The following is a 19,201-nucleotide window of genomic DNA, read 5'->3' as shown; positions in this document are numbered from 1 at the left end:
GGCCTTTCGCGGTGGAGGGGTATGGAAAGAGCTAGCTGCGTGGGAAAAGCGTCTTCCGGGAGACGGGAGCTAAAAGCAGCACGAATGAGTTGTGTACGGGCCGTCGTGTGTGCGCTGCGGCTGCCGGCGCGGTTTTTCGCGATTGAGTCGGAACGCGGGCGTGGCGTGTGACGGATTGCGCGGAGGCGTATCGAAAGCGCGCCAGCGCGCTCTGTAGCAGCGCGTACTTTGAGCGGCTGTTTCGCAAGAGAACGACGGTCGCACGCAGCCTTTTTTTTCTCTCTCTCTCTTCCCCAAAATTTGCCGTTTAAAATGCGCCACTTTTATCTTCGCCCACTCTGCCTCGTCGCGTGTAACCACGGATCCGGCCTCTCTTCGCGAAGCATTTTTCTTCTATTCCCGGAGGTGAATCTGGTTCACATTCCCAGAAAGTGTGTACACTGTCCGAAGGCATTAATTTATATTCATGATAACCAGGACGTAAACGACTTATTCTAGCGAGTAAAGCTTCATGACGGCTTGTGAAGCTGTTGTGGACTGCATAATGAGCTTAATTTTGACGTGGAAAGGAGCAAATAGTGTCATACGAGGAAGATCGCTTCCTCTTTCGCGCTGCTGCACACTTCGCATGCAAGCAGACATGACTGGGTTGTGGCGAAACGCATTAGCGAATGCCGGCACTCATGGGAAAATGTTCAGCTGCATTCGTTACGTGGGCGATGAATTAAGGCGGGGCAATAGACTCGACTTAAAACTGCACCCTTTCGTTGGGTGGCGGCGGTAAGAACGCCTTTTTGCAGTGTACAAGGAAATGCACACTGTCTGCAGTAATCTGCTTTCGGCCTTTACACGCAAATGCAGCAGCATATTGTTGCACTGGATGTGCTAAACACGTCAGGAAGACAGGAAGATTGATGTGTGGCGCAAGTAATCGTAGTGGGTCGCCTGAGATAGCGCGGCGGGACACGCTTGATCGGTGCGTGTTTGAGAAGTTCCAAATGCGAAAAATAGGGTTCAAAATACAGTTGTCTTTTTCTCAGTCCGCCCTACTTAAGGAAGATAAGTCGTCTGTTTTATGGGATTTCATTTTCATTTATTTTTTCATCTTGACGCACTGTACAAAGGTGCGCATTCATTCCATAGCCCCAAGCCAGTGGGTAGCGGTGAGGCTAATTTCTAAGCCTGTCCCATGCTTTGTGTCAGTGTTTCAGGGGCTATGTGAAATTCTTCACATTTACTCTTCCTGCAAAATTCCCAGTCTGTACCACTGAAATCTTTTCAGCGGTGAGCAATCTTAAAGGGCAACTGCAGCACTTTTTTGAGAATTTTGCGATATTCAAGGATTCAAATCTATATAGGCTGTAGGTAAAGCATGCCAACTGTTTTTGTACTAGCATTTAAAAAAGTGACGTAATCGACGATTAAATTTTGCGATTCTCCTCATTGCACCGGAGGAGTGCAGGGAAATTTAGCGTGACGTCACGGAAGGTATGATTTCAAATTACCGCTGTCGTCAGCCACACCCTGCCCTGGCTCGTTAGACGCTGCCAAACAACTCTCGGCAGGGTTTGCCTTCGGTGGCGTTGGTTTTTTTTTCCTTCAAAACAGGCGTTTGTGCGTTGTAAATGTACCGATACCTCCGATGACGTCATCATGCGCTCCCCACTTGGCGTTGTGCGTTGCGGAGAAGCTTGAAGGGCATCCGGATTTTAATCGGCGATTACTTCTCTATTTCAAGTGCTGGCCCAAAAAGACTTCGCATACTTTACCTCCAAGTTTCACACATTCGACCCTCGTTAATTTCTAAAACCTATGCAGTTTCCCTTTAAGCATCCCACTGTTTAGGAGACGAATTCATGAAGCTGTTCACACTGGAGACCTTTAAGTGTCTGCCGCACGCCTTGACTGTCGCGAATACTGAGAGCCCGGATGTTGGCAGTTCATTAACAGTTTCGGCACGCAAGTAGAATTGGGCGTAACTACCCGTTGTGCTGTCTAGTGTTATTTCCTCGGTGTGTTCGTGTGGCTGTGCTCATCTTGGACGCCCGCGCGGCCGCTCTGTGTAGCCGCTGCTTTTTAAAGCCTCCGAGCGGCGGGAGCTGAAGGCGCTCGCGCGTGATGCAGGCGCCACGACGCACCCGGTGAATGGAGCGCTTCCCTCCCCGACCGTGACCAGTTTCACAGTGGCTCAGGCGAATGGACAGGCGGGTGAAGTCTACACAAACGGCATGCCTCACTATCCATGTGAGTACACATCCTGCGGAGTGCGCCTCTGCGACTGCGGTGGAGACACCCTGTGCGGACTCCTGAATTTGTAGCCTATCCTCAATACATGCCTCCCCCGCCCCCCTGTGCGCTGGTTAATAAAACGCAATCCTTCGTCCGCGCTGTATCATGCCCTGCCTCTCTTCCTGCGCTGCTGCGACCCAGAAAAGTTCCCGTAGAAAGCTGCCGGTGACATTCCGTTTACAGTGGAAAGTTGGGATTGCGAAAAAAATTCAACTTCTTTCGCCGAGGTCATTTCGGGGGACCTCATTTTTTCACCTTCAACACTTTCTGTCCGAGGGGTATTCATAAGCTAGTCTTACGCTTAGCACTGTTGATGCGCAACATGAACCCTACCCCTCCTCTATTTCTTTTTTTTTTTTTGTGCACCGCGGTAACTGCGTGTTCGCCGTTGCCGGCGGGCGCACGCTTGTGCCTCTCCTACTCGGGAGTTCCTGAGCTTCTCAAGGTGTGTCAGATCAGTGCCAAGCCATGTTTCTGACCTGTGTTTGCAGTGCATTCCGGGCCTCCCGACGCCGTTCGAGTTATACTACAAGAATTGCCCAGCCATCTTCACACGGAAGGTAGGTTTCTTGGGGTCCGGTCCTGATGATGTGGGCGACGGCCGGGATGCGCTTATGTTTTAGAATTAACGAAGGGGTTCACTCCTTGAGAACAGTTTGTCAATGACGCCCTCGTGTGTTGACTACTCGCGACAGCTATAACGTTGGGATCGGAGGCTAATCTCGAACAGTTCTTCCGTGTTGTTCACTCTCTACCCCTGACTGGTTGGTGCCACTCTATAGGTTCCGCAGCACAGCATGTTTTTTTTTGTATGTTTGTGGACTAATGTACATTTCTTAGAATAAAGTGGCAGACATAGAAAACATTGTCTCGTAGCATTTTGATGTTGTTGTTTTTTCTCAAAAGCATCTTGCAAGTATTTTTTCACTGCGTTTATAGCTTATAACTTCGGGTTGCGACTACGAATAATTACAATTTGTTAAAACTGTGTCCAGCTCTTGAGCAGTTGGCAGCGCGCAACGCCGTCATCAGCGTAACCGAAGTTGCGGGATGGTAAAATGGCTTTTGCGAAGGCCCAAAAATAAGAGCCACATATATTAACGACATCGCTAGAACCGGCTACGTTTCTTAATACCTGCAGAATGATCGATTCAATGAGGACAAAGTACTGACCATATATCAAAGTTAAACAAAGCAGCTACTACTTGTTACCAAAAGGTTCTTGCCAAAAGTCATGCATTCTTTTTTTGGGCGGTCTTTTAGATGGATGTAGCCATGCTAATAACTATTCTACGCAAGTGGCGCGAATGAAATATGAAAGAATATAATTTAACACAAGACCATACTGGTCTGGCTGGATCGGATTCATGATACTAATTTAGCGCAAGGAAACTGGGTACTTAAAGAATAAATGACTAACCAGAGGTAAACGCATGTCACGCCCAGTAAAAAAAAAAACCATTGGAACCAATTGGATTTCCAATGGGTTCCAATTGGTTCCAATTGGACGAGATCAGTTTCCAATTGGTTCCAATTGAAATGGTGTTCCAATTGGACGGTCCAAATGGACTATCCAATTGGACCGTTTGGGTTTCCAATTGGTTCCATTTAGAATGGTGTTCCAATTGGATGGTCCAAATGGACTATCCAATTGGACCATTTGGGTTTCCAATTGGTGAGCCCAATTGATCTTACCCATTGCATCCAATTGGTCCGCCGAACTGCACCCAATTTATCCAATGAATGTTTGCATGTTTGACGAAAAAGGTAGAACTAATATGGTACTTACAATAAGAGCTATCAGCAGCTTAGCCTAATAAATTGTACTCATCACCTACACCACCACTGGAGCTGAAATTAAATTAAATAACTGCGCTCAGGGGGCAAGCACCACCGGCCCCAGCATGAGAGCCTAATGAATTGGGTATATAAGTTGGAGCAGAAGTGTGTTCTCTGGATGTACATATTGAGCTAATGTATGCTACTAGTGCCTGAATGTGCAGTGTTGCTTGTGTGTGATGTATGTGTGTCTGTTGGCTTTGATTTCCATAAAAGCATGTTAATTTCAATTCCGTAGAAAAATGTTGATTGGCACTACCCAGTCAAAAAAAACCATTGGGACCAATTGGTTTTCAGACACCATTGGAAGCAATTGGCTCAAAAGCCAACTGGAACCAATTGGTCTTTCCAATTGGTTTCTAGCCAATTGGTTCCAATGGTGCCCAAAAATCAACTGGTTCCAATTGGAAATCTCAATGTTTTTTTTTTTACTGGGCGGCTACGAACACATCGCCTGTTTTTTTCCCCCCTATTAGACTGCTACAGGCAGTCATTTATCGCAGTTAGCGGATATTTTCACATCACTTCCCAATGAACCACGGCTCGTGCGAGCCAAGGCTATAGCGTATGTTCGTGACAAGTATTGGCTTATGATGTCTGCCGCTCACGGTAGCCAACGGGACAGTACCTAGTGATGTAGGCGCGCGAAAAGGAACGAGAAAGACGAATGTCTCTGTCCTCTTCATAGCATGCTGGTACCACCGTACCACACTGGATGTTGTGCACCAAGGTGGAATATCTAAGGTGAACACTTTGATGGACCTGCGTGCTCGCCGATCAGTGTTGTCAACGGTGCCGCATTCGAGGCACTATAGTCAACCCGAAACCAACGTTTTCGACTGAGGTGTATAGGAAGAGCAATTCCTCATTCACCTCCACCTGTATTCTTCAATAAAGGGCAGCAATGCCGGCGTCTTCCATTCCAAGTTATTCTCTGGCGCAAGCTGAGAATTCAGCGCTGTTATGCTATTGATTATGGAAGCACTTTACGTTGTCCTGTACAGTCAGGGTGCGCTGTAGAAGTGGATAAGATGTGCGCCAGCGTAGATCTCCAGTGGTTCTCATCGACTAATTGGCTACCTCACTTAGCTTACGAAGCGAAGCACGCTATTTCGCAGACAGCCGCTGACCTGCAGGCGTTGTGCTGCTCTGTGGAGCATCTCTCCCTCTGTCCAAGGCGTCCTGAGATGCCCTTTTTTTTTGGCCCACAGCCCAGGCAGTTCCGAACGGCGACGCCCTCCAGCCCGCTGCCTACCCGGCGCTGCAGCCCTTCGCCGGCATCCGTGAGTGACTCTCGCCCGAGCGCGAAAACTGAGTGTGCGGTGTTTTACGCCCATCTAGAACGAAAAGCAGGAACGACAGGCTTGATGAGAAATTTGTGTCTGCGGTTTGGCGCCTCGAAGCTGCACGTGGGCTATGAGGGCTAATTTCAGTCACCTGTAGTTTTGTGGAACAGTGAGGAGAGCTGTAATTTTTGTCGTTGGGAAAATCTATCCAGCGGCTTTTTCTTGCTTGATTTGTTCAGCAGCGAAAGGTTGAGGAAGTTGGATTTAAAAATGCTACATTGTTTCCCGCCACTCGCCTCTAGCTCATGTTGTCAAGACGGAAAAGGACTCCGCAATCACCAGTTGCAAGTGAATGCAGGTGTAGCCTAGCCTAAAAAATCCGATGAAAAAAATTAACTGTCTTTAAGTCACCGCAATTTCCTTGAAAAAACGGCCGGTGATGGCGTTACTTGTTTTTCATTGTTTGAAGGCATTTGCGAGTAGTTTTTTTTTTGTTTGTTTGAAGTGAATTCGAAGCGAATAGCAATATCCTTCGAATAATTTCAAAGCGAATATTTCGAATTCTTCTGGCACACAGAAAAGGTTGAACGGATAATAAGCATGTTCAAAACAATGATTTTTCGGACACACAACGCCGTTACGTGAAGAGAGAATGCATTTAAACTATGTCACCCTCATTGAAGCTGTGCCGACTTTCTGCAAAAATGGCCATCGGAAATTGGGTGAGCCGACCTACATGCGGTGCCAAATATCTGTGGGATGTGGCCTCCAACCGCTGCTCTTGATTGCGATTGCTATGTTGCGCACCTGTTGCTTTTAAGCGGTGACTCCCTAGAACATGCTAGGCGTACGCATCGCGCGTCCAGCGCCAGCCAGCGTCAGGCGCCGGAAAGGGGCACACTTCTCCTTGTGTCTCGTCCAAGCTACCCTTCGTGCTCGCGCCGTCCTTTCACGTGGAGAAGAGCGGCAGCTGCAGTCAGCTCAGACGCGTTCCGAGAAAGTCAAGAGACCCGCGCTTCCTCCGGTTAGAGAGATTTGGCACATCGCGATCCGTCTCCGCGGTGAGCCACTGCGCATGCTCGGATTGCCCTGAGGGGATATTCAAAATTCCGCAAGTGCGCTTTCCCGCATAACAATGGTGTCCCTAACAAGATGGCTGACCATGCGTTTCCAGCTGAAACAAAGCAAGAAAGGCTGGTTTTTTGTTTGATTCTTCCAAAATACGTTTCTTACATTCTATCCACGTCTTTAGCGCCTGTCCTGTAGCCCACGTAGTTTCTTTATAGCGAAGTCGGCCATCTTGTTTGGGGCAACATAATTATGTGGGAAAGCGCACTTGCGGAATTTTGAATATCCCCTATTGCGCCGGCCAGGTGCTTGCACACCTGCCCCATTGGGACCAATCAGCGCGTGCACACTGGCGGTGCACGGAAGCGGATCGCAGATCGCGTCTGTTGCCGCGAGCATGCGCGGACTTGTTGCGGCATACGCGCGTTAGCGCAGGCATGCAGCGCGGATCAAGGGCTTTGGTTGTGCTCGCACCGCGGTGCCGCCAGCAGGAGGTATGCGGAACAGAAACCACACGCAGCAGGAGTTCCACAAACGTTATTCGCTCGAGAAGAACAATTCTAGATTTCGAATACCAAGCATGCGGAATGAATCGAATATAGGGTACTTTACTAGTCGACAGAATATTCGAAATTGTCGAAAATTCGCGCATGCCTAATTGTTTGGTCTCCTCTAGCTGATAACAGCTGCGTGAAATTATCGCTTTTGTGATTAGAACGCAGCAATCTATCGATACAGGCCAGCTCAATTTGTCCCCAGTTTCCTTTAAACGTGCACTGACATCCCAAGACAGGCGGCGGTCTTTAGATTCGATCCCCGGAACAGGGCGAATGTTTCCCAAGTTGAGTTGCCGGCGGCCTCCGCAGCTACTACCCGTTTCCGCCGCTGGCACTGCTGTAAGAATGAGCCTGAACAAGGGCGTCTGCAGAACTTTTTCCAGGGGTGTGCACCCGATGGCCAGGCCTGGGGGAGGCGGTACGTTAGCATCAAAAAGGAACTATTTGTGGTCTATACTGCGCACATGAAACAAAAATTAGTAACAGCAAATTAGTGCTAGGCTTGGAGAACAAACATTGCAATTTATTAATGTACAAAGAAGTTAATATCACCTAAGCGTGCTAATCAAGCTGTGTAGTTGTTTTCTACTAGTGCATAAATAATATCCATAATTCCAGAGGGGGGGGGGGGGCACCGCGGCTTCCCCCCCCCCCCTTCCGGACGCCCATGAGCCTGAATGAGGGTAAATAAACACGACGCATATTTTGGGCTCCATTTCTCTGGGTAGTAAAAAATTTACTCCCTTGTATTCCGAAAACGCCCCCTTTTTAAGGGAATAAATAAATTACTCCATTTATATGGGGTAAATAGAAGCTCCTTTTAGGTGTGCGATAGAGGACAAGCCATTTACTCCCATTTGGGTGCTTTTTTGTTAACAGTGTGGAAGTTTATTCCCCGGGGCGGTACTTTTCATGATTAGTGCACTGCAATTACTTAACGAATAACAACACTCCACGCGCTCTGTTTCGGCAATAAAATATGTATGCGGGCAGCAGAAAAAATAAAAATCCGTTGACTCAGTCGGGACTGACTGCGTCTCGATTTAATCGCATCAGCTGAATAAATATGGCGTAGTAAGAGGAGAAGTCGTGTTAGAAACAATGCTGTGTGGGCACACCGCCAGGTAGCAGGTGGCTGACATACGCTGTAACGCTGCATACATTGATCGTTTACGGAGATTGGTTTCGTTCGACTTCAGAGTCGTTGTATTAGCCAGCAGTTTCGCTTATACCTAGCATATGTGTAGCTGTCGTCGAGTATGTTGTTTTCGAAAGTGGGCTTTAAATTAATTTTTTTGCGAAAAACAAAAAAGTCTCAAAGTAAACTTTCTGGAGTATATTCTATATATAGACTTACGATGTTCAACGCATTATTCCTTTGATATTTACGCAAGAAACACTGGGTAGCCGGCGTGTCGCTCGTTGTTGGTTGATGCTGTCTTGGTTGGGCTTAGCCGCGCCGGTACTTTTCGGTCGCCGCTCCGTGTAGCTTGTCCACGGCTGTACATTTCGCGAGGTCGTTCTCGACGACGGGCGGGATTAGCGCATATTGAGCGAGTTGTTGGTTGCTGTTTATTTCGAAATGAGGGGGAGGCACTATTGGTAACGTTCGCGCGCGTGTGGCGACGCTTCAGAGGAAGTGAGAAATAGCGTGAGCTGTTTTCTTGATGGCGGCCGGCCCTGGCGACCTTCTGACGAGCTTGCCCCGTGTTTCGTTGATGAGCATCGTGGGCACGCCGGCAAGCGCGCGCAAGCGGGGACTTGCGGCTCCCTCTGGTGGCCTGTCAGCCGGCACTCCGGAGGGCCCCGTGGCTCGCAGTTATGAATTGCGAAAAGCTCATTAATGCACTTCTTTCCAGGACTCGAAAGTGCGCAATTTGCATATGCTAATTCTGGCATGCTCTCCGCGCAGCAACGCGCGCGGATTATAGATAGGGGCGTCCTCTCTTTTTCTTTACCTCCATCTTTTATTTTCTTCGTTGTGATTCATTTCTTCTATGTAGTAGCTTTTCGCCGCTTGCTTTGTGCTCAAAGTCAACGTCAGCAATACATGGGCATAGTCTTGTATGAAAGATGCGATGTAGTTACAGCTCTTGTGCTTCACGTCAGAAGCCATCAGTTTTAAAGCTTGCGGACGCACAAGAACCATTTTAACGACTCTGGGGAGCTGGACGCTTCCAGCACTAAACCTTGAGTCCCCGAAAATGAGAGAGAATACTCTTCAAAACAGCTCCAACAATGAGAAAAACGCGATTAAGTTCAGTTTTTAAGCGTGTGGCACTGCGATTTCAGGCACATAATGCACTGCACTGGTCGAGTTCTTTTGTCTATAGCCTCGTTATTTTGACGTGTGTGTGTGCTTGCGTGCTTGCTTGTGGGCGGTTGTGTGGGCATGCACGCGTGTGCGTGTGTTGAAATGCATTATCAGCACTTAATATTCTTGGTGCGCAAAAGCATGCGCATTGTAGTCTGATTATTCTTGTAAGAGCAGGAACCATCTACTGCTTCTTAGTTCCAGCAGCGGAGCAGTCGGCTGTTGGCGCGTTCATTTTTTTTTTTACATTACATTCAGCTGGCTAGCTTTGTAAAGCTCGCTTTGTTGGAGGGGAACGCAGAGGCACAGAGCTCAAGGAATAGGGAGCCTCATTCAAATCCAAAAGGCTTTATTCTCCTCAGTTGTTTTGGCGCTTTTAAAGGGACCCTGAAAAGCTCTTTGCTAAGGTTACCAAAAGCGCACGAGAGGTCGGTATTCCATCCTTGTCACTGCACCGCAAAAATTGTTAAGCGAACTTCATCAACACCGAAGATATCGCTGATTAAAAATGATGTTCCTCCTCTCCCCCACCTACTACCCTCGACTCATACACGCGGGGCTCGCTCCGAAAAAGAAAAAAGAAAAGACGGGGCGATGCTCCGCCCATGAATTCGTCAAGCAATGGCGCTCAGCTTGTTTACCTCCGGTGGTCACAGACACATGTGCGAAAAGTGAGTGCGGCGCGCCGCTGCGAACGGCGTCGCAACGTCCGATCGCAACTCGTCGCCTGCGTCCAACTTGCTGGATGTCAACGACGAGCCGCGCGCGGCAGCAACGACGGGAAGCGGGAGCCAAAGCGAGCGCGGAGAGCGGCAGCGTCGTGATGACGTACAGCGCGCTCCTCAAGGCGCTCAGGGCCTAGCCACGCCGGGCCGGCCTGCCAGCCTTGATGCCGGCCGCCGGCGACTGAAAAACGCAGTAGTATTGTTTGTTCACGTTCATAGCAAGCCCTGGGATAGATGCATGTCAAAAATGCATCATTTCTGACGATCGTTGGCCAATACCGAGTTGCTCGTAAAAGTGATGACTGCGATACAAGCAAATTTCATCCCATAGCCGCTTTGGTGCTGCTGCTACTTGGTGCGCTTCGCCTGCCGCCTGCTAGCTCCGTTGCTAAGGCGTCATGGAAACCGAACATATATTCTATTATGGGACGAGTTCGCAGTAAAGCAACGTGAAGAGTGGGCCTTTTATTAGAGCGCAGGCGACTTCCGAAGCGCCGTAAGCTGCGGCTTCGATGCGAAACCAGTTAAGCCTAGCGACGACTAGGCAGCCTGGGAGCAGCGCTCAGTTCGTCGCCCGGCGTTGCCGCAGGCGATGTCGTTGCCGAAAGATCCACTTTTGAACAGGCATGTTGTCGTTGCTCGAATCTAGGAAGCATCATCTCTGGTAGAATGGCTGTTTTGTATTTCCGTGTGCGAACGTCACGTACGCCGAGCATGCCGGCCGGCCGACCAGCCTGGATCACGTCTGCCGGCGTCATAAAAAAATGAGCTAAAGAGTGTTCTTGACGTAAGTAATAATTCCTGGGACAAGAAATCTGAAAAATGTGTCATTTATGAGGATCGCTGACCAATATATTGAGCTGCTGGTAAAGGTAACAACTGTGATAGGAGCAAATTTCTTGCCAAAACCGCCTTGCAGCTGCCGCTGGCCCGACGTTGGGGTCCGGCTCGCCTGGTGCCCGCTAGCTCCGCTGCTGAAAACGTCACGGAAATTGACCATACTATTATTTTATTGTGAGATGGTGCTGCTGACAGTAAAGCGATGTGTAGGGTAGACCTTTTATTATAGCGCAGGCGACTTCCGAAGCGCCGGCCGCTGCGGCTTCGACGCGAAACGAGCTGTAGGCCTAGCGACGACCACGGCAGCCAGGCAGCAGCAGAGCTCGTCGCTCGGAGAGCCCGCGAGCGGTGCCGTTGCCGAAAGCTCCCAACATAAGCAGGCATGCTTTGTCGCTGCTCGGGTATAGTTGGCAGTCTTTCTAGGAATGGTGCCAAAACAATAGATTAATCTTGAATGAAAGTAAAACATTGTCTCATTCTGCACACCAGGGACATCAATTACATCTCCTGACAGCTTTCACTTAGGTCCCTATTGCATAAAAACAGTGAAACATATAAAAACACTAGGAGTAGTTTTCTCTGAACATTTTTCGTGGAACGGACAGCAAGGCGATCTTGTCTTTTTTTGTGATATTTGTACACCATTCCAAGCAGCACTCAGGCACTGCTGCACGGCGGCGAAATACGACACCTTTTGTGGGCGGAGCTTGGGTAGAGCGGCGCAGCGATGCTTACCACTCAGCTGCTTGCTGTGGGGCGGCAGTTCGCAAGCGAAAATCAGTGCGGCACGCCGGCCAAGTTTTCGCACATGTGTCCCCTGCTTGCTGCTCGAACGGCATGGATCCGGAGCTCGAAGCGCGGCTGCGTGCAGCCACCGCTGAGATGGGCTTCGAGCCTTATCAGTACACGCCATACCGAGACCCACAGGACGACGACAGTGACGACAGCAGCGACTCGTCGGCGTAGCTAGGAAACTCGCAAAGGCGGGCGCAAAGATTTGACGAGAACACATGCTTTTGTGAGCAGACGAATTTCCTTCTCCACCGGAAGTAGCACGTTACTTTCAAGAAATTGCGCTGGATTCTTACCTCTGTACATGTGTGTTTTAAAAAATAATAAGCAATCAATAAAATAGTATTTCAAGGAGCATCAGTGCTAAGATTCAAATGAATTATTGCAAAAGTTTCGCGTGACATCATTGGGCAGAGCCAATGATAAGGGTCGCCTAGTCCATGGCCAAGGCTGCCCAATTTACGTCACATGGTAGGGGCGGCTAAAAACGCGCGGTGAGGTGTTGCCCTAATCGGCTGTGAGCGGGAAGTTTTAAAAATTGTTTGTAAATTATTGGTTCCACACGCAGCTTTCTGAATCGGACTAGAATACTCACAGAGACCACCTCTACAGAGTTATTGCAATAAAATATGATTGTAGAAACCTTTTCAGGGTCCCTTTAAGAGAGCAGGCAGTTGTGCTGATCGACGTTGTTGTCGCTGTCTCGCAGCCACCTACCCCGCGGCGTACGGACAGTTCGCCCAAGCTCTCACGCAGCAGCCAGCGGTGGTCCCCCAGACGCAGCGAGAGGGTAAGCGATGCACCCCTCTGCTGGGGCGTTTGCGGCACGGGCTGGGCTTAGCTCTGCACCCACGAATTACCTACGCCTGTATGACTATGCTTGGACATTGAGTTTAACCACACACCTGACAAGCTCACCTTACCGCAGCTCGGCATATAGGAATGCAGTGCTTAACAGTAGTCCACAGCTTACCAGCTTGGGAACAGGTGTGCTTGCAAATGTTATAAAAAGCATTGTCCAACTGATACGTATGAATCTACCTCCATATGGCATGCAATTTAGATCTTGAGTTTATTATTATTTTTTTTGATGCCGAACAAAAGCGCCTCTGTAGCAACCTGGAAAAAAGCTGTTAACATTATATTGGTTAAATTCGAGGCTGTCACATAATGAAAGACTGTGTAGGTGAGCCCTTAGGACAGAGCAATCTTCGTGTACTTTTTCTCTCACACTGAAGGCTCCGGTGGGGCCAGTCAGCCTGCGGCAACCACTGCCTCTGTACATATGAAGTTTGCAGATCTCGCAACCATGGTCATTAAAGGGAAACTGCATAGGTTTTATAAATCAACGAGCTTAAGAGGGTCGAATGTGTGAAACTTGCAGGTAAAGCATGCGAAGTATTTTTGGGCTAGCACTTGAAATAGTGAAGTAATCACCGGTTAAAATTTGGACACCCTTCAAGCTTCTCCGCAGTGCACAACGCCAAGTGAGGGGCGCATGATGACGTCATCAAAGGTATCGGTACATTCCCAATGCACCAACGCCTGCTTTGAAGGAAAAAAACCAACACCACCGAAGGCAAATCCCACCGAGAGTTGTTTGGCAGCATCTAATGAGTCAAGGCAGGGTGTGGCTGACGACAGCGGTAATTTGAAATCATAGCTTCCATGATGTCACGCTGAATTTCTCTGCACTCTTCCGGTGCAGTGAGGAGAAACCCAAAATTCAATCGTCGTTTATGTCACTATTTTAAATGCTAGGGCAAAAACATTTGGCTTGCTTTACCTACAGCCTATATAGATTTGAATCCTTGAATATCGCGTAATTCTCAAAAAAGTTCTTTAAAAGGCTGTGGGTGGCATTCCCTTCAGGTTGCCAACAGTTTCTGGAATAGTATGGCTTCGCGAAAAGAATGAGCGAAAGCGAAAAACACCGTGGTTGACAGAATGTGATACAGCACTCTATAGAGAGGTCAACCGCTTGTTTTCAGAAGCTTTTCTGAGTTATCGTCGTTTCTGAGAATCAACAGTGCACTCTCCCCGAGAAGTGCAGGCTAGAGCAGTCTGCCCAAGGCCAGCATTTTACAAGCCACTGCCAGCTGTAGGGGCTTCTTTCGGATCAGAAAAGATGTTTTTTTTCGTCACCCGAAGTTGGCAATGGAACGGGGTGGAGCGCCGCGATGGCAGTAAAATAAGCAGTAAAATAACCCGACTCTGGTTTGGGTCGGTTGGTCAACATTCATATTGACTGCAAGCGAGATTAATATTTGTGGGCAGTTTAGTATAGTACAGAAACGTCATTGTTAGCCTTTTGCGGTATCAGTTTGTCCCACTTTGACACGGGGTGTCACACGTGTCGATGAACGAACAGAAATTGTCAGGAGTAGGCGCCAGTCCATATCAGTCTTGTCTCGTGTCCCAGCGTGTATCGCTATCAAAAGAAGCCTTGCTGGATCCATTAAGGACAAGTGCTGAAATGCTTGTGTCAGTGCGATATTAAGTCAAATAAAATTAAACTCGCAGCTCATGTTGGAGTAAATCAATAGACAGCACTCCCCCAGAGAAGCATGTTTTGCTCACTGGAAGGGGATTTTGAGTTTAAGCTCAAACACGTCCAGGTTTAGTGGCAGCACTGTGCGAAGCAGAGAACATGCTTCAGCACAACCTAGGGTTCCGTCGCCCGTTGCACACACGTGGAGATTCAGTCACGTTAGTGTTTCAAGATGGGATCTCACTGAGCGACACATCTGACGCAAACACACACAGTACACACACTTTGATAAACATTATGCCGAAACACGCCAGCCCGCTTGTCTCCAATATCTTCAATTGCTGGTTGGGCGAAGAAATCTTCATAGTTTCTTTTGTTTGATTTTATAAGATTATCCTTCTCTTTTCCACAAGGCACGGGGTCCAAAAAGCCTTCTCTGAATTTAAGTATGCTTTTAAAAGGCCTCCTCTGTCATCTGATGCAGTCCGTGTTAAAGATTCATGCTGTTCACTCCCCGAATGTAACCGTTAATCTGGTACAAGTAAATCATGTGTCGCGTCTTTTCTGGTCTGATTGTACAATTGATGTTCCAGCCGTCAACAAAAAAAAAATACAGCTGATCATCCAACCTGCCTGCTGTGCTGCAGGTGAGACTCCCGTCTAGGTTGCCTTCATGTCTGGGGAGCGTAGCATGGACGTTTGCATTTTCGTCGCTCTGCAGCATTGCTGGCCAGGGTCAAGTGAGAGCAGTATGCCCAAATGGCAACCGGTCGGCACTCGGTGCCAGTCGGCCGTCTTGTGCACTGAGCGCTGCCTGGAGCCATACGTTGATATGTGCTGCCCTCCGTTTGCTTCTGCGCAGGTCCCGAAGGCTGCAACTTGTTCATATACCACCTTCCCCAGGAATTTGGAGACGCCGAGCTGATGCAGATGTTCATGCCTTTCGGCAACGTGATCAGCGCCAAAGTCTTCATTGACCGTGCCACGAACCAAAGCAAGTGCTTTGGTAAGGCCACTCAGAACCTCACACATCCCGCTAATGAGGACAGCGTGACTCCACAGCTATTCAGAGTCAGGGGTGTTTTAAGACTCTTGTTGCATTTTAACGTGATAGCATGAAGGAGCTCATGTCGCAGAAAATCCGGCAGCGGCGGCGTTGACTGGGAGCCAGAAATCCACGAAAAATCCGTGAAGAAGCAACGTAGGAGGCAGCTGGGCCACTTGGGCTATGTAGCCTTGTGGCATCATCACAACCTGCCCACCTGATTGTGAGCAAACCACCCACCGTGGCAGGTGGCAGTTAAAAAAATGATTGGTCGTGAGCAGTTGCTTGGAAAGATTAACTTGAATCAGACAGGTGCACCGGTGGCAGCACCTGCCATTGCAGGACAGTGACCCATCGCTTACCACTGAACCACTATGCCAGGAGTTGTATGAGGTCTCCCAACGATCTACGAGTGCAAAGTAGAGAATGACTAATTCGGCATATATGGGCATTAACCAGTTGGTTATCGCATCACATCCTTATGAAGCTAAAGCATTCCCTCCAATTTTTCTTGTTCATTTTCAAGCACCGCTCACTCATGCCATCGACATGCGTGTAGTGCTTATGCCAACAGCTCACACAGGCACCGTCAGACTCATTCAGTCGCTGCTCTTGCGTAAGTAGGAGTCCTCTTGTTAACCTTACGCCCCAAATCAGTACAGGTGGCATCCATTTATTTTGATGAACTCTAACCTTGCTGCTTGGAAGTGCTGGAGGATTTTACAGCGAAAGCTGTAAAGGTCGCAATTCCCCATTGTGCGCATCTTCGTCGTAACACGGAGTCGTGCGAGGAGGAAATTATATAGGACAAGGGACGGTAGGTGTGACGTGCCACGCCAACTGGTTGGGATGCTGTAGCCACTACTGGCGTCATAGGGAGAGAGAGAGAGGCAGACAACAGGTGCAGTGCGTCATTCACTTATGACGACTGCCTTGTATGAATGGATGAGCAACAGTGCATGATAGGGGACGCATGGTTGCATACCTACCCTGCACCTGTACCCACACCTCGTACTCTACACCACTACCCAGAATTATGCAACACTCCGACTGGTATCTCAGCATTTCGTCACATTCCTGTTCTCTCTCAGAAATTCGCATTGCCACAAGAATGAAGTCCGGTGAATTTCTGCTTCTCCTTATGTGTTATACAGTTAGTTTTTGCTGGTGTCATGAAACGACCCTTTCTTCTACCCTCTCTTTTTTGAATGCAAAAGCCAGATACAGGGTGTGTCAGAAGTTCCCTGTCTACGCAGGCTTCGTCAGCTTCGACAACCCGGCGAGTGCGCAGGCCGCCATCCAGGCAATGAACGGCTTCCAGATCGGCATGAAGCGGCTCAAAGTGCAACTCAAGCGTCCTAAGGACGCTAACAGACCCTACTGAGCGCTGCCGCGCATTGCCCTCGACCTCCCAAGGATGCCAGGAGGGGTAAGGACCTAGTCTTCGGATTTTGATCTATGCAGGTGTTCGGGTGTGTCGATAACCTTTGGCTTAATTTTAATAAGGCTGGGCCTAGAACAGCTCTAAATTGCTCAGATTTTCATTATATAAGCATCTATATGCTCAAACGAACTTTTCTGAGCTAAGATATTGTTTCCAGGGTACCAGGGTTCCCAGGAGCTCACTCACAGCTTTGTAGTTTGGCATGCTTGTAGATTTTGTCGCTCGTTAAAAGTTTTGGCGTGAATCCTTTGTTTTTGAACTTCAGTTACGGTAATTGAAAAGGAAATGAGTGGCACATTACTACATGCTGTTTCTGCATATAGTCTGTGCTGGTGGTATCATATAGGTGATGTGCACTCAATGTCAGTAATTAAGGTTTTATAGCATCAAGTGTAAGAGAAGCTGTACAAGATTACTTTGCTGCGGTGACTAGAGTTAGGTCCGCAGGCAGTTTTATTCTAATTGTTTTATGGGGAACCTTTAGCTGCCGAGGGGCTAATGGAACAGCGTTTTTCGGATCTTTGTTTATAATAGTTACCATGAGGTGACCCAAAGGCAAAACTAAACCTTGCACAGTAGGTCTGTAGCTCTGGTGTTCGCCTTCTGAGGTCAATGTTGCGGATCGGATCTTGCCCACGCCGGCTGCATTTTGATTGAGGCGAAATGCAAAACCACTTGAGTGCCATGCGATGGCTGTGCGTCAAGCAGCCCCGGGTGGTAAAACTGAATTTGGTGCCCTTCACTATGGCCCCCCTCGTAGCCCACGTGGTATTGCTGTGCGTTTAACCCCACGCACCACAACCTTTACCAAAGGCACGGACCATTCCTAGCTTTCTGGGATACTGATGACCTGTTTCTCAATGCAAAAATCTATTAATATATAAGGAGACATGTCAGAAAATCGACAAAGCAGATGCCTTTATCATACATACGGGTAGGAATTGAACGTGCCCTTCTACATCAGCATTGCCGCAGTGCGATGCTCACAGCTGTTCCTTTTCTCTCTCGCCAGCTAAGGGTGGGGAAAACAATAAATTCGTGAAGCCTAATGTAGGAGCAGATGTAAGGCAGCTCCGCAAAGACGTGAGCGAAAAAGGTAACGGAAAGGAACAGAGCACCCGGTGGATCCCGTCTGCCTTTTCTCACACGCGTTTTGCGGGGCTGCCTTCGTGTTAAAGGGACACTGAGGATGTCTTGAGGTTGGTCTGGATTGATGGATTACTGCAGAATGTGGTGACGTCCAGTGGGACTTTTTTGTCAAATAGAAAAGCAAACTCAGGATCCTGCGCCCAAAAATTGGGGTAAATTTTGCATCGCTACCATTAGTGCACTTTTATCGCACAAGGAACAGAAAAAAAACTATATGGAAATTTGTACGGAGTGAACCTACGTCCCTTGATGTCATTACCAGCGGCACAAATTTGAACTGGGGTTTTCTGAAAAAAAATATTGCAATTTGAACTCCAAATTTACCGCCGCGGTGGCTCAGTGGCTTTGGCGTTGAGCTGCTGATTCTAAAATCACGGGTTCGATCCCGACCACACCAGTGGCATCTCGATAGAGACAAAATGCAAAAACTCCCTTGTGCTGTGCAATATCTCCGCACATTGAATAACCCCAGACAGCCAAAGTTAATCTGAAGCTGTCCACTATGGTGCCCCTCATAGACTATGTGCCACCTGGGGACATTAAACTCCGCATAGGACACCCCACATTGAACTAAAATTTCTCAGTAGTGAAAGCATCTTTTGCAGTCATACAGCAGTCAAGAAACTTAAGAGAAGCCCAACTATTGGATTTTGCTAAGCTCAAGCAGCACAGTGCAGCGCTTAGTGTCATAGTGCTTTCACGCAGTTAACCTTTTAACTGCAGTTAACCGCAGTTAGCCTTTAGTGCAGTTAACCCCTTTTTTGAGCATGAGCCAACTAGCCTGGCAAATCTTATTGCAGCAAAAACACGACAGAATTGCCCTCAGTGTCCCTTTAGTGCGGACAATCCGCATTATAGAACAGAGTCAATTCGTGCCCGCAAACCTGACTGCGTGCCATCCCCGATCCAGGGCTGCTGACCGCTCAGCCCTTCTTCTCTACTCAGTGCCTCTCTTCGGTTAACACACGGCCCTATCCCCACCAGTAAGTGGGTGTGTTGTGCTTTGTGTTGGTGGCGTGTGCAGAAGCCGTACACATTACCCGACTGTATATAGCTCGTACTACGTGCCCTCTGTTTCGTTTCGACGCACGACGCTTCCTTGGTTATTCTGTCCTCACGCTCTCGCCTTTGCTGTCGTCTTGCTCATTGATGGTGTCCGCTGCAGGCAACCGCATAGTGCTACTCGTGCGATCCGTCTGTGCGGTGAACAGCAGTCTGCCCTCTCCCACCGCTAATAGCCACTAGGTCGAAGCTCATACACTGCCTGTGTCTCACACCTTTTTCGCAGAACTGATTAACAGGGGGTACAAGAAAAGGGTGAGGGAAGGGTAGGAAGTCATTTTGTTAGCTGTGGTCGGCGCA

At 48.5% G+C, this 19,201-nt stretch overlaps 1 protein-coding gene across 6 annotated transcripts in view; it reads left to right on the top strand.

Annotated features, from left to right (window-relative positions):
* The window catches only part of bru3 (CUGBP Elav-like family member bruno 3), a 295,708-nt gene that overhangs the window by 260,623 nt on the left and 15,884 nt on the right, over positions 1 to 19,201 (top strand). For 5 of the 6 annotated variants that reach the window (XM_089548732.1, XM_089548731.1, XM_089548730.1 and 2 more), the window contains 6 exons: positions 2,125 to 2,244; positions 2,781 to 2,849; positions 5,340 to 5,411; positions 12,420 to 12,500; positions 15,064 to 15,207; positions 16,503 to 16,675. In XM_089548732.1, the coding sequence (XP_089404858.1) occupies positions 2,125 to 2,244; positions 2,781 to 2,849; positions 5,340 to 5,411; positions 12,420 to 12,500; positions 15,064 to 15,207; positions 16,503 to 16,630 (614 nt within the window). In that variant the 3' untranslated portion in view covers positions 16,631 to 16,675. Of the gene's footprint in view, positions 1 to 2,124; positions 2,245 to 2,780; positions 2,850 to 5,339; positions 5,412 to 12,419; positions 12,501 to 15,063; positions 15,208 to 16,502; positions 16,676 to 18,749; positions 18,799 to 19,201 lie in introns of those variants that run through there. The other variant, XM_089548728.1, reaches the window with a different exon arrangement.

The sequence above is a fragment of the Amblyomma mixtum genome, chromosome 6 (assembly GCF_055824585.1).
Source record: "Amblyomma mixtum isolate Tamu chromosome 6, ASM5582458v1, whole genome shotgun sequence".
Classification (NCBI taxonomy): Eukaryota; Metazoa; Arthropoda; class Arachnida; order Ixodida; family Ixodidae; genus Amblyomma; species Amblyomma mixtum.
The sequence above is the reverse complement of the archived record's forward strand: the minus strand, read 5'-3'. Positions and strand labels throughout refer to the sequence as shown.